Source organism: Malus sylvestris, chromosome 14, assembly GCF_916048215.2.
Source record: "Malus sylvestris chromosome 14, drMalSylv7.2, whole genome shotgun sequence".
NCBI lineage: Eukaryota > Viridiplantae > Streptophyta > Magnoliopsida > Rosales > Rosaceae > Malus > Malus sylvestris.
Genome location: NC_062273.1, coordinates 29,205,549 through 29,219,977, shown reverse-complemented (window position 1 = coordinate 29,219,977; position 14,429 = coordinate 29,205,549). Strand labels below are relative to the sequence as shown.

The 14,429-nt window shown below is 32.9% G+C and overlaps 2 protein-coding genes across 2 annotated transcripts in view; one reads left to right on the top strand and one right to left on the bottom strand.

Annotated features, from left to right (window-relative positions):
• Positions 1-14,429, top strand: part of LOC126600060 (laccase-1) — a 41,290-nt gene that overhangs the window by 21,535 nt on the left and 5,326 nt on the right. The gene's annotated exons all lie outside the window — the stretch shown is intronic.
• Positions 8,901-10,853, bottom strand: LOC126600062 (MYB-like transcription factor 4). The gene is made up of 3 exons (XM_050266574.1): positions 10,629-10,853; positions 10,178-10,307; positions 8,901-9,476 (listed from the first exon to the last, which is right to left on the bottom strand). Exons 1-3 carry the CDS (start codon positions 10,756-10,758, stop codon positions 9,146-9,148), a joined length of 591 nt encoding a protein of 196 aa, XP_050122531.1. The 5' UTR covers positions 10,759-10,853; the 3' UTR covers positions 8,901-9,145.

The following is a 14,429-nucleotide window of genomic DNA, read 5'->3' as shown; positions in this document are numbered from 1 at the left end:
ATGTAATTTTTGGTGCGGAACATTCTTTTTTCCTTCGACTGGTTGAAATCCCCGACAAGATTTTTATCGAGGTCCTTTTTGTTGCACTCTATCTTTCATATTGTACGTATTCGCTCCTTATTATCAATGAATATCATACTTGTTCTAAAAACAAAAATTAGCTAATCAGTTAAACCTAATTATCAAATCTGGAGGATAATTAACGCTAATTCCATCTTAGGTTCGATTCTCGCCAAAGACGAATTATAATTAACGCTAATTCCATCTTAGGTTCGATTCTCGCCAAAGACGAATTTGAACCACATTATTGATAGCCCATTGTGAGGTGCTCACCTCCTCTCCTTAGTGTAGATAATATTGTTTGTTCAAAAAAAAATGTGGAGGATAATTAATGCTAATTCCGCTGAATTTCTGAAAGTCTCAATCTCTGTTGAGCTATAATAACTATATATGCACATCATATACATTTCCTTCTGCATGGCCATATATGTGGAGCCAAAAATAATCGAGAAAAATATGGAGGCGACACATGGATTCTAGGGTAAAAGGGACAAAATTACTCTTAAGGAACACCGGAGCTCCTACGCGCAAGCAGTGGGCAATCTTCCCACAATCAAGTCAAAAGTGCCCAACATAGGTATTTATTCAAAACCTATTTCATCCATCCTCATCAAATCTTCTTCACAAGGTAACCCGCAAAACATTCCCTTCAAATTATATTAATTAGTTAATTAATTGATTTATTACCTAATTAATCTATTAATTGGCTAATTAACTACAAATTACACCCAAAAATACGGGGACCGGCCATGCCCTATATATAGTACCCAATTTTCTGTAAAAACCTAAGTTCTACACTCTTATTAAATTCTGTAAATTCTCTAAACACTTTTCCCTCAAAATTCTAACTTTGGCATCGAAGGTTCTTCAGCCAAAGCGCACCCCCCCCCCAATTCATCATGGGCGCGTGAGGCTCTTGGCCTTAACCTAATGTGTTATTGTTTGTAAGTGCAATTTTATCAAAGAACACGGAGGGAGAAATTTGCATCCACAATATATAGCATGTTGATGCTCTGGGGTAGTGTCATTGTGATGAGCTGGGATTGTTTAAGTTCAAAGGTTAGTTTATAAAAGGTGGAAGATCGAAGTTAATTACAAGATTAGATCGAGTACAAAAATAAGGATTTTAATTAAGTTAACATTTTCCATTTCAATACGTAGTTGGGAAACAAGTATTGAACTCACTACAAATATGTATCGTTTATTTGAGTTGAATCTAGAATATTCTCCAAACAAGTTGAAATTGAGTGGCACTAGACCAACTCGTCAGATGTTTGTATTATTTTGTAGGTAAAACACTCCATTTTGTAGGTCTTGTTGCAGTAATCCTACATGTGATTGTGAGTAATTTTGTTGCCCTCTTTGTGTTTATCATACTAATAGAATAGTACTCGCTCACATGATTAAGGTATTATTAACATGGAAATGGTGATGTTTGCTCACTACCCTCAAATGGTGGTAATATTCACCACCCTATTTATTATCATTGGATAAGTTTAAATTTTGACATTTGTGTCTATCAATTATACATATCTTGAAATTTAACCTTATCTAATAGTGATAAATAGGGTGGTGAGCATCACCATTGCTTGATAGTGGTGAGCAAAAATATTTTCGATGGAAAATGCTTGGGAAACCATTTTTTTGGACCATATTTTGTAAAATATATGATGTGACGGGTTGATGATTAGATTCCTTATTTAAATTATTAAATAAAATATCCAATCATCATCTGCCACATGATATGATTAACAAAATATGATTTAAGTAGATGGTTTCTCTAGCATCACCCTATTAAGATTAACCAAGCTAAGCTAGTCTGTTTCGTGTTGTTGAACTCTCTTGACCCATTTCTCTCTTTGAGAAAGCCTTTGCTAGCCGCCACAAACCCTAGATATGAGATAAAAGTCGCCGCCCATTGCTCTTGCTTCCGGTCAGCAGTAACCCATTGCCCCCTCCTTCCTTCATATCTCATCTGCCCCTCCCACATATACATTGTGCCTCCACCCCTCTATGTCCTTCATGTCTCCTCCTTCCTCTGTTTCTCTCTAAAAAAAAACTCTCACCATACCGTGCTCCGTCCTCAATCATCTCTTCCAGATGTCAGTTTAAGAGTCAGTGGCATACATTCTCGATGTTCTTCGCCGTTTCTCTGACGTTTGTCATCGGTTTTTACTGCCTTGATTTCCTTTGTTTTCCACCCTTTTTATCTTCTTGTCGTCCTTTTTCAAACCCAAACTTTCATCCTTCCCTATCTCTTCCCTCTACCTTCCACCCTCATATACCATTCTCACCCTAACCTTTGCTCAGACCCACAAACGACGAACTGAAGATCAAGGTCAACTCTGAGTATTTAAGGGCCATGTGCAAGCTTAGATGGAGACCCTTCATTTTTTTTAATGTTATATTTCCTTTTTTTATTTTATTTTTTTCAATTTTGCTATAAAATTGAAAAACAAGTTTGTTTGATTGGCTAGGAGTTTTTCCTTTATCTTCAAATGTCTTGAGTTCGAAACACATTGAATGCTTTTTTATTTATTTGCTTTTTAATATAAATTGCAAAAGTTGAAAATAGCAAAGCTACCACAAACATTCAAACCCAGCACATGGCCAAAAAGTAGAAGGGCTAAACCACTTGCACTACAACCTTAATTAGTATCATCTTTTGCATTTAATATATTTTATATGCATCTTTATACATGTAATGAAAATTTGGGGGCCTTCCGAATCAGGAACCCTATGCGGTGGCAGCTTTTGCACATGCTCAGTGCCGGCTTTGCTAAAGATGGATGCCAAATTCATTTTCCTCCGCTACCCCTCCCTTGACCAGCATGTCGACTTTCCCTCGATGCCAAGCGTTCTGCGACTTTGGCCAAAATAGGTTTTTTTTACATACCCCCTTAGCCTCACCCTACTTTCATATGTTACTGTCCTTATATATTGTAGGGGTTGGTGAAGGTGTTTTGGATCCGGTGGCTATCTCTATGTTTGATGTTTTTGGTTGGATGTGGTGTACTCTTCGTTGTGGGTTTGTAAATTTTGTATTACGATGTCTTGGTCGAATTGACCACTCGGTTGTTTTTTCCAGTATTACTGTCTTGGTGACTACTGACAAGACGTTCATCGCGACTCGGGCTGTTCTCTATGTTTGGATGATAGGAATTAGGGTTTTCTTTAATGTTTGTGTTTTTGCTCATTGGGAATTCTCCTAATGTGTTTTGGGTTGTTTGCCCCGTTGTAACCCCGGTTTCTGCTTAATAAATGTTACTTTTAGAAAAAAGAAAACTGCTCACAGTATTTCAAAAGTGAAAGTATCTTGAACATTTCAGCCGAGCCATGCATCATTGCATCTTGAGTATTGGATGGCCCCCATCTTTTAGTAAGTCATACTTTGCTTTTGTCCTATTGCAATTGAGTCAATAGAAAGGATATTATTTTCTTCTAATGGTGGAATACAAAGACAAAAGTGATCTTGGGATATATATGCCTTTTATTTTTTTCGATTTTTCTTTCAACTTTTTGATTGAATAAATCAACCTGAAATTGCTAAGATCAAACTGCAAGTGCTTAATTGTACCAGTAACTAGGACATTCGTGTTAATCCTATTACTTCAGAATTTAAACCCATGCCAAACTCATAGTGTAAAGTGTGAATTTAAAAATGTAAGGTCAAACTTGGATATTTGAGTAAATTCCATATCACTATGTGGCTTGAAACATTTCAAGTTTTACTTGAGAAAGTGTAATCTTGCTTGGCGTGTAGTTCTACTCACCTATACTATAAACCCTAATCAATAAATAACAACACCAATCCATGAACTTTTTGGAGCTCATACTAGCCACTATATATATCCATCAAAATATATCTGATTTATAATTCACATAAATAGGAAGTAAATTACCTCACATTTAAGAGAAAATAAAAATATGGCCGGAGACTCATAGCTACATCGAATATATTGTTACAGAGACAAAGAAGAGAAAAGATGCTGTTACATGTCCGAAATATCTTAGAGAAAGTTGATGACCTAAGTCTCTTTCCTTCTCCTCACTCAGCTGCTAAAACATTGCTTTGCCCTGTTTTTTTAGACTGATATAACAGAAACGAGCTCGCGGTTCTCTGGTTTCCGACTTTGGATGCACATATTTGTCGTCGATAAATTACTACAGTAGAAAGCAGAGCATGAGAAAAAGTGGCCAAATCCAACAGCGTACTGCGTACGTATCCGCTTTAAGCTAATATTTTGGAGATATTGACAATGATATGGTCCCTTAGTCCATAGTTGCGTTGGTCCATAGAACTGGGACTACTCAAATGTGATTTTGGGTTGGCCCATAAAATCTACATGCCTTTTTCTTTGGAAAATTAGTTAAATTTATTAATTTTAAAAATTCTAATGACTAAAATGATCCCTTTTTTCAGTATGTCATTAATCTATATAAGATTGACATGTCGTCAATGATTAAACGTTATACGTCGTCGATATTTGATCAATATGTTGATATATAATTTTGATTAGTTTATTGAGATTTGATTTCTTTTCAACTTTCCTTTTCTTTTATTCTTTTTTTTTAATTATACATTTACTTTTACATTATGTTTGGACAAAGAACTTCAAAATTCCATGTAACTTAAGCTAAATTTGGTAGGATCCTCCACAAAAAAAAATTGATGGAGAAGATTAAAAAATGACTAGATACAATACATTTTAGGTCGAGAACTTTTAAAAATACTAATTCTGAAAGTACTTGCTTAGTGTCCTTGTAGTTATATAAAAATAAAAAGTGTCATCGTATATATTTTCAGTTGTTAATTTTCTTTTGAGTTCAGCTTTTAATGATTTGGTAGATTATGCTTTTAAGGCTTTCATGGCGGGGATCATCTCAATCAGTGTTTGGGGGAAAGGATTCAGTATTTGTTTTAACCCAGAAGATAGTCATGGCCGTGATTATATATTCGTTGAGCAAAATGAAAATAGTACTAGTTTAAATATTAATGATATAACTAAATTTTAGTAGGATGTGGCGGGATATGTAGAGAGTAATTCTGCATGTTGAATGGTAGATAGAGGTAGTAGTTAGCTCACAAAAATTCATGCTTATACCTCTTCTGCTAGGTCAAGGCTTATCTGACATGCATGCAAGTCGCAACAACTACCAATGTGATTATTAGGAACTGATCAAGAAAGTTTGTCTGAAAACTTCCCTTGAATTCTTGGTGCCACATTTCTCAGTACTGATAAATTAGTAAATAATTAACAAATATTGGGTATGAGGGGCAAACTTTGTGCTGCAGCAGGGTTGCAGATTTTGGAAACTGAAATAACAATTTAATCGATTTTAATCATTGTCGAAATGAGTGGTTGATCAGACTGAAAACTTTGACGGATTGTGGAGTTCCTAAAAGTTTAATTTATATTAAATTATTAAGTTAATTACTAAGTTATTGGTGCTCCACCACCACCACATCCACAAGCACAACCCTGGTCGTCCATGTTTTTTTGTACAATAGTCTGTTTGTCTTCTTCTCTATTGTCAACGAAGATAAACTTTATTCAATCTCTGCTCCTACTGTAGTACTTGTGGCTTTTGCACCTTTTTTTTTTCCCAGTGTAGTAAATTTTTTATTACTAGCAGTTCTTAAATGACTCTAGAATTTCATCAATACTAAGTTACTAACTACTGGACAACGATAGAGATAGGCCTTCACCTTTCACCAATTCTCAAAGCTTTGTATGTTAGATTGACAACCGACCCTAAACCCTAAACTTCGCTGTTTGGTAATTTTGTAATATTAAAACCACCATGGGCTTTTCATTGAACTTTATACATGCTATAAAAAAAAAAAATTAATTAACCCTTTTTAGGGTTGGTTTTGCCTCTCATGCCTTTCATGATATTAAAGGTGAGTATAGATATAGGAAAAGTTGTTTTATATCTGCTGATTCTTAAATTAATTTTTTTTCAATCATGTTGAAGATGAAGATACGCAAAGATGCATAATTAAGCTATGGGAGTTACAGAACAACACAGTAGTAGCATCGTGTTCTAAAATTCGGCCTAGGCGGTGAAGGCTCGCTGCGATTTAGTGCAATTGTTTTGAAAAATCGGTTTGGAGCTAGGTGGCACCTAGGCGGCTCTTAGGCCGTGCCTAGGCGGTCTCTTTTTAAAAAAAATTAATTGTGTGCTTTTTTCTTTTTTTAGTTTCATGGTGGTATACTTATGGAAATGGTGTATCTAATTTGCAAAAGATGGATTGACTACAAGTTCATCCAATTGTGAAATAAATTGGAGCACTTTTGAGGGAATACATACAAAGAAAAGAAATAAACTAGATACAAGAAGGTAAAATAATTTAGTCTATGTCCAATCTAATGCAAGGATCATGAACAAGAAGAATTTAGTCTATCATCCAAGAATACTCTTCATTATGATTATATGTTTACTGTTTTTTAAATATTGAACTTGTTGGATGGATGTACTTTGTGTATTCTTCTACTTCTATTTTTGCATTTTATCATTATTTTATTATCCATACAAGTATAGTTTTTTTTTTTTTTTTTGAAGTGTAAATAGGTTTACAAGATATACAATAAATTTACATAAATCTGTCTAGCCCGCCACCCGACTAGCGCCTAACGTTTTTTTAGAACCTTGAGTAGCAGTTCACCAGTAGTGAGTGCAACTATACGTATAATAAGCCCACGCAACCAAATTAATTAGGTAATTTAGGTTATAAAATTAATTTGACTTGAATGGTGGTTTCAAATTAGGGTTTGGTCTATGCATGTGGGTAGGCGAAACGAAACTTGATCACCAACATATTCAACACCCAGCAGAATAATGGGTAAAATTTGAAGAGAATGCCTAGCTTAGCTTGCAATTTAAACTTGGACATGTAGTAGGTCTACCAAATGCGTGTAAATTCTAATATATATGTGTGTGTGTGTGTGTGTGTGTGTGTGTGTGTGTGTGTGTGTGTGTGTATGTATAGGAGGAGCTGGTCATTTAATCACATGATGTATATATAAAGCTATTTATACATCCACTTATACCTCTCACATATTTTTATTAATTTTTGACTTCTTCAATTTATTCAATCCGACGATAAAAAATTGAGAAAGATGTGTGAAAAGTAAAAATAAGTGTATAGATAGCACCATCCATATGTTTGATGCATGCTAGTGTTCGCTAACATCTCAACCTATCCATAAACAGTATATATATTTTGTACTTAACCATCATCAGTTCAGAAAACTTCAACCGCATATGATCTTACCTAGCTATTTTGTACTTTTCTTAGTTAGTTAGTAGTTATCTCTACGATATATTTTAGGGAATTTTAACGAAAAACTTCCGGTATTGTTCATTTTAACGAAAAATCATATTTTTACACTAAAAATCAATCATGATACTATTCATTTTACCCTTTATTTTGTCCTTATCGTTAAAACTCAAAGTTTTCAAGCCATTTTTATTAGTTTTCCTTATATTTTAAGCATTCATAATATAAACTTCATCCTCATATCTGTTTATATTATTTGCCACTATTTAAAGATTATATTTCAAAAAAGAAAACTAAATCAAACCAAAGATCAATTAATCATTTATATACATCAAATAAATGAACATTTTTTTTTAAAGGATTGAACTAAGAATAGGCTAGCAATAATATTGTTTAAGAGATTGTACAAATTGGTTCCCCTCGTAGGATTAGAGCAAATATTGTCCCATATTTAATTGCATTAAACAAAATATTTGGTATTTTCTCATATAATATATAATAGCCTCTTGCCACACACATACGCGTGTGTCAATTGATATTTTTATATATCTTTTATTTAAATAATTAATTTACATATTTTTTTTTAAAAAAAAGAAGAAGAAGAAATGAATTAAAAACGTGAAACCACCCACTAATGTGGGAGGTTTTGTTTTTTTGTTTTTTTTTCTATAATTTTAAATATTAAATTCATTCAAAATAAAAATATGGTTAAATACTTTAGCTTCTTTTGGTTCAATTGTAATTTATGAAATTCCTAAAAGACAATTTATGGTATTTTGAATGTTTCACCCCATTTTAGGGTGCTCACTTTATATATATAGATAATCTCGCACACATTCACACGCTTTTATTTTCTCGATAACGAGTTATTTATATATAGATAAGATGCAACAATAATTCAAGAGAAAAAAAAATCAATCCTAATTATTAGACAAGTAAACCGGTCCACAAAGATGAGGAAAGTTAGATATTACTTCACAAATTTTCTCTGTTCTCAAAACTGGTGCATAAAAAGGTTCTAATAAGTATAAAAAGCTCTTATATAAGCCTAAGTAGTTTCCAAAAAAAAGAAGAGTAAAAGCTTGGTTTCTTTTATCACCATAAATAATATAACTCTCGTCACATGGCTAGCTTGCTTAATAACCCTTTGCATGAAAACCAAAATAATAATAATTCTCTAATATATCACAATCTAGCTACCTTAGTTTGAACAGTTGCTAAATTCTCTGTTGTATCACCTGACACAATTTGTATTGTGTATATATATGCAGACACATATATACTGACATCTACAAGAGTCTCGGCATGTGCCTTGATTAATTTTACGTTCCACCTATATAGTTAGGAAATAATTCTTTTAATACAAGAGGCACTGGATGGAAGAGTGCCAATCAGCTGAGCTATAAATTTCTTCCAACTAGTTAAGGGCATTGGATATACATGTCCAATAAAGGGTCGATTACATTCAAAGTTTTTTGCACTACTAGGCGTACAAGTGTAACATCGATGTTTTGAAAAATCTACGAGTTACAGAATCATAATCTATAAACATTGATTTGGGGAAAACATTTGAGCCGGCAAAGCAAGAAATGCGTCCAGTTAATCACATTCTTAATATATCTCTCAAGTCTCCATTTACATAACTATAGAACTAATTAATTCTACTTTTTTGCTACTCCTATTTAGCATGAAAAAGCTATCTCTACCTATTCAAATTTGAAGTTTTAATTTCACCTTAACTAGCTGACAATGACAATAACAGAAACTCAACTAATGAAAACTACTTGTTCAGTATCGAAATTAACTTGGAAGGCCTATTGTGAGATCAAGATTAAGGTCAGGCAAACCACTGCAGCTTGTGTTGCTTTCCGGGCCGCTTGCAGAATCTGTAAATGGTTTCTGATGATCATCAGAGTCGTTATCCCCTTGAGAATTCGCGGCTTTACATGGATGATTTGCTTTTCTGGAGCCAAATGATGATTTTGAAAGGCCAATATTCTGTGTGTGTCCTATGCGATGGTTATTGGGGTCAACTCCCATTTGTATTAGTTTTCTCCTTAGATGAGTGTTCCAGTAATTCTTCACTTCATTGTCAGTTCGTCCCGGCAATCTTCCAGCAATTAGCGACCACCTATTTGAATTTTACAAGTAACATTAATACATGATCAATATATGGTTTCAGCAATTAGTACTCTTAATTATGAATAAAGAAGGCCAACCTGCCTATACGGCTAGTTTATAGGGACCATTTATTTGTTTTCGATTATCAATTTTTATTTTTAATTTTTTTTCAAAACCAAAATCAAGCCAAATTTTAAGACTCACAAACTAGCTGTCAAATACTTATCAAACAATCTTTTTAACGAAAACTAAAAAATAAAAAAGTAAAATGGTTATCAAACATTCTCTTAGCTATTTAATTTAATATATATATATATATATATATATATATATATATATATATATATATATATATTAGTAATTATCATCATGAAGCACGTATTACCATCATATAGTACCATTAGGAAATTATGCAATAGCTAGAGAGGAGCATGCATTATCAATTAGGATTATTGTTGCAATTTATTCAGACTCTAGCAAATGCATAAGGCTCCAATGAAAAAAAGTTAATTAATTAACCTCAAAAAAAAAAAATTCTTTGATTTTTCATCCTATCAAAATATTCCCTTTTTATGTTTGCTTGAAATTTTTCAGAAACTCTACTCCTGCATGTGTATGATAGAGGGTTATCTTCTTTCAAAATATTCCCTCTTAATTTCTTCTTTTTCTCAAATTGTTATAAACATATTTGTCTATTCGCGAGCAGTATACCTGTTTCCAAGAAGTGCATGGAGCTTGATGATTAGGTCCTCTTCATCTTCACCAAAGTTGCCACGTTTCAAGTTTGGCCTTAGATAATTTACCCATCTTAATCTACAGCTCTTTCCACAACGGAGCAAGCCTGCACCATTATTAAATTTCAAATGATGATCAATAATTAAGATTAATGAAAAATAAGGAACCATATACATTTAATAAATATTTTTCAAACTTATAAGTTAAGAATTAATTGAGAACTACATGTGTATGTGAGTGTACATGAGCGAATTTGTCGATGTTAATGATATTTTTTTTTCCGAGAATTGATATTATTACTCCAACGTATATTAAGGCACTGAAGAATGGTTTGAACCGAAGAGAAGGAAAAATGTCCTATTCACCAGAGCAATATACCTTCCACATGTTTTTGGTTTTGTAAGTGCAAGAGGAAGTGCATGTATACCTGCAGCAAGTGGAAGGGAGCGCCAGCTTCCTTCGCCATTTTTTTCAACAAATTCAGTGAGCTTCTCATCTTCTTGCTTCGACCATGCTCCTTTGTTCGTCTTTTTCTTCTCACAGCAAGGTTTCCTCATTACAGTAGTAATATTGAAGTTCTTCTTACAGCAAGTGCACAGAGAGAGAGAGAGAGAGAGAGAGAGAGAGAGAGAGAGAGAGAGAGAGAGAGAGCTCAAGCTGCCCAAGTGAAGGGGGCTAGAGAACAATATAACAAAGTTTTCTGACTACTCCGCTTGACTTACAGTTGGGTAATTTAACTACACATCTTCTGTCGAGGGTTTGGTGTGTGTGACGGTGTCTGGTACTATGCCAACCTTATGAAATCTTTTTTCTATTATCCTTTCTATATATCACGCAACAAAGTTAAGCAACAATATTAATACCTAGAGTAATCCTAATGCTTGCGTTCCTCATGGGAATTTACTTACCATCCACTTACGATTAACGAAAATTTATCGTCTGAATACTATAATCAGAATTGTTTATTCTCTTTATCATCATCTAAATATCATATATGTAAAAAATCATTCAATTTGGAATCGTTTAATCATTCATACGTGTTAAACCAATCAACCATTGTGGTAACAAGTAGCATCCTCATGATGAACCGTCAATTTGTTTTATGCATATGAATAGTTAAAAGATCTTAAAATTAAATAACTTTTTTGCATATATAAACTTTAGATGATGATAAAGAAAATGAACAATTCCGATTATGATGTTTGGACGGTAAAGATTCACTAATCGTAAATGTGAGGACACAAACATAAATTGCAAATGTGAGGACACAAACATTATCCATTCTCTTAACCTTGAACATTAAAAAAAAAAACGTAATTTACAGCAGCTATTTAAATGTGAAAACATTTTGATGTCTTTGACACATTTCCAAATGACAAAAGGCCTCTTCATGTTAATTAAAAAGGGTGTAAATAATATTGCGGATAATTGGTTTCTTCAACTGAAAAATAAAACCAAGGGCATTTTTTTTACTAAGCAACTGTGGTACTACATGATATTTAACCTCGATATAGTCAATTCTATCAACAAAGTGGAGACTAAATACTACTAATCTAAATGGTCATCGAGTGCTAATAACACAATGAAATTTTTTACAAATATATCAATAAATTGACACTTTCCTTGTCATGGTTACATTTAATTTATAATTAATTTGAATGGTCTATTGTTTCTCTTATTTCCTTCATAATTTAGTAATAATACTAAAAAAATAAAAGGTAACTTCAAAATTTATAATGTACTATATCGACTAAAAGTTAAAGGGTGGTGTTATGCACACACTCAGTTTTAGTTTTCACACATATTTTATAATTTTTTGTCGTCGGATCTAATATAAAAATTAATAAACAAAAATTAACAAGACTATGAGAAAATAAAAAAGAGTATGTGAATAGCAAATTCTAAGTAAGAATGCATGGCCAAAACATTTTTTTTCTCTTGGGGTCGAAGTAGACGAACTATCTCTGCTTAGTTACTTAATCCTTGATACATCCATTATCCATAATGATTATTTTTTGTGGATGAGAATTCTCTCTTTTTCTCTCTGCCTGTTTATACCAAAGGATTCTGATAAAAATAAAAAATAAAAGAAACTAAAAATCGAAAGGGCTGGATTCAAGAGGGAATCTGACAAGTCTTGTACGGGTAAGTCATGTCCACCCGCGCGTTGAATGGTAGATTCGCATGCAGGTGATCTGTTTACGGGCATCGTTCATAGGACAGACGGCTTCCTCCTGCGAAGTGTACGAACATTTGACACCCTTATACTATGAATGAATGACCAACTTTTCGAGAAAGGTCCATGTAAATGGATGAGATCCTCAGATCTCACGTTCCGGAGTTAGTAGACCGAACAATCCGAATCGTTCATATATAGGCGTTGGAGAGTAAGATAGTATATGAAATGTGCCGGTAAATGAATTAATAAGAATAACAGAATTTAAATTTAAATTGTTCGATTCGTCGAGAGGATCTCAATCCAATTTAAATATTTGTGGAAAAAGCCCAAACTTTAGATTTCTTCTTCGCAGCGGACATTTAAAAGGTTTAGAATACCAAGGAAAACCGAATTTTAGATTCTGGCAAAAAAAATGATAAAATGTCTAAGCAAACATATACAGAGGCATTGGCAAACCCTATATCATATTATATTCATCGGTTTCACAGTCATAATTCCTTTATTATTGTTGTTGCATACTGAAGTCTATTTATACATTTTTTTTAAGGTTAGTTAGGAAAATTAAATTTATAGACAAAATTTTAGAAATTAAACAACATGAAGTTTATGCTTCATTTGTTACTTAAGCGTTGATAAATGTGTTCATTACTATTGAAGACACATCATTTAATTTGTAACTTTTGTCACTAAATTTAATCTTCCTAGCATTACTTTTTTTCTTATAATAGTACATGCATGCACAGGTTTAAAAGGAATATATTGTTACTGCAAATGTACATAGAAAAATGTCAAAGAGATTCTTTAAAAGATGAAACTCTTTATATTTTTTGTTATAAAATTAGAATCGTGAAGTGGCAGAGTTTATAAAAAAAATTATTTTGAGAGAGTTTGCTTGTAACATATCTCATGTCTGGAGTTGGTAGAGAATAGACAGTTGACTGTTAGCTTTCAACGAAGGGATTGATTTCTGATCCTGTTTGAGGATCAGGAGATTATTTAATTGTGTCTGTTTATCATAAATTATGCGGTTATATTATGTACTATTTATGTTTAATTTTAAATAAAATATTTAAAAGAATTTCTGACTACACGATATATGATAAATGAACATGATTAAAAGATTCCATGAATCCTCACCAAGGCGAGGATCCTCATTAGATTTTTACTACTTTGTTTTGGAAGAGGATTCTCTTTGAATTCATTTTGTGGGGGATCTTAGGGATCTTCACATCCTAGTCGTTCATCGTATATCGTGCGGTCAATTTTTGTCAGATATTATTTGTGTTTATTTTTAAATAAAAAATTAAATAATTTATAACCGTTCGATATACGATAAATAATTAAGATGTGAAGATCTAGAATTGTGGTGGATGCTGATGGGATCCAATTCCCTTTGTTTTGGAAAGTCAGAGCAAACTGAATTCTCTCAATTGAGTCGTTCATCACATTAACGAAATATTGTGCCTCTAATAAAGACAACTTTTGAAATTTTGCTCTTTCCATTGTGCCCGTAGCCCAATGGTGCTGCAGTGTCAGTGTTTCCTTCTTTTTCAACAGAGAATTGAAAAACTATGCATTCAAGTTTTTCGGTGAAAAGTCAAAAGTAGCATCAAGAAAAAAGGTTGGAAATTGGAATCAAGCTACATCATGTTCTTTCATTTAATTTTAGGTGATAAAATAATAAATCTCACGTCAATGGAAAAAAAAAAAAAAACTAATGAAAAGGGCTTGAAAACTTTGAGTTTTAATGATAAGGACAAAATAAAGGGTAAAGTGAATAGTACTAGGATTGACTTTTTAGTGTAAAAATGTGATTTTTCGTTAAAGTGAACAGTACCGGGTGCTTTTCGTTAAAGTTCCCAAAAAAAAATCTTTCTATAGGCTTATAACTAAATAAATTTGACTACTTTTTAAATTGTCAACTAGTTTTATAATGCGAGCTTAATTTTTTTTTATGATATTAGGATATGTTGTCTCATGTATGAAGTCTAACGGCCAGTTGTGCTGCGTGTACGTCACTCTGTTTATGTGTTAAGATTGAAAGTCACC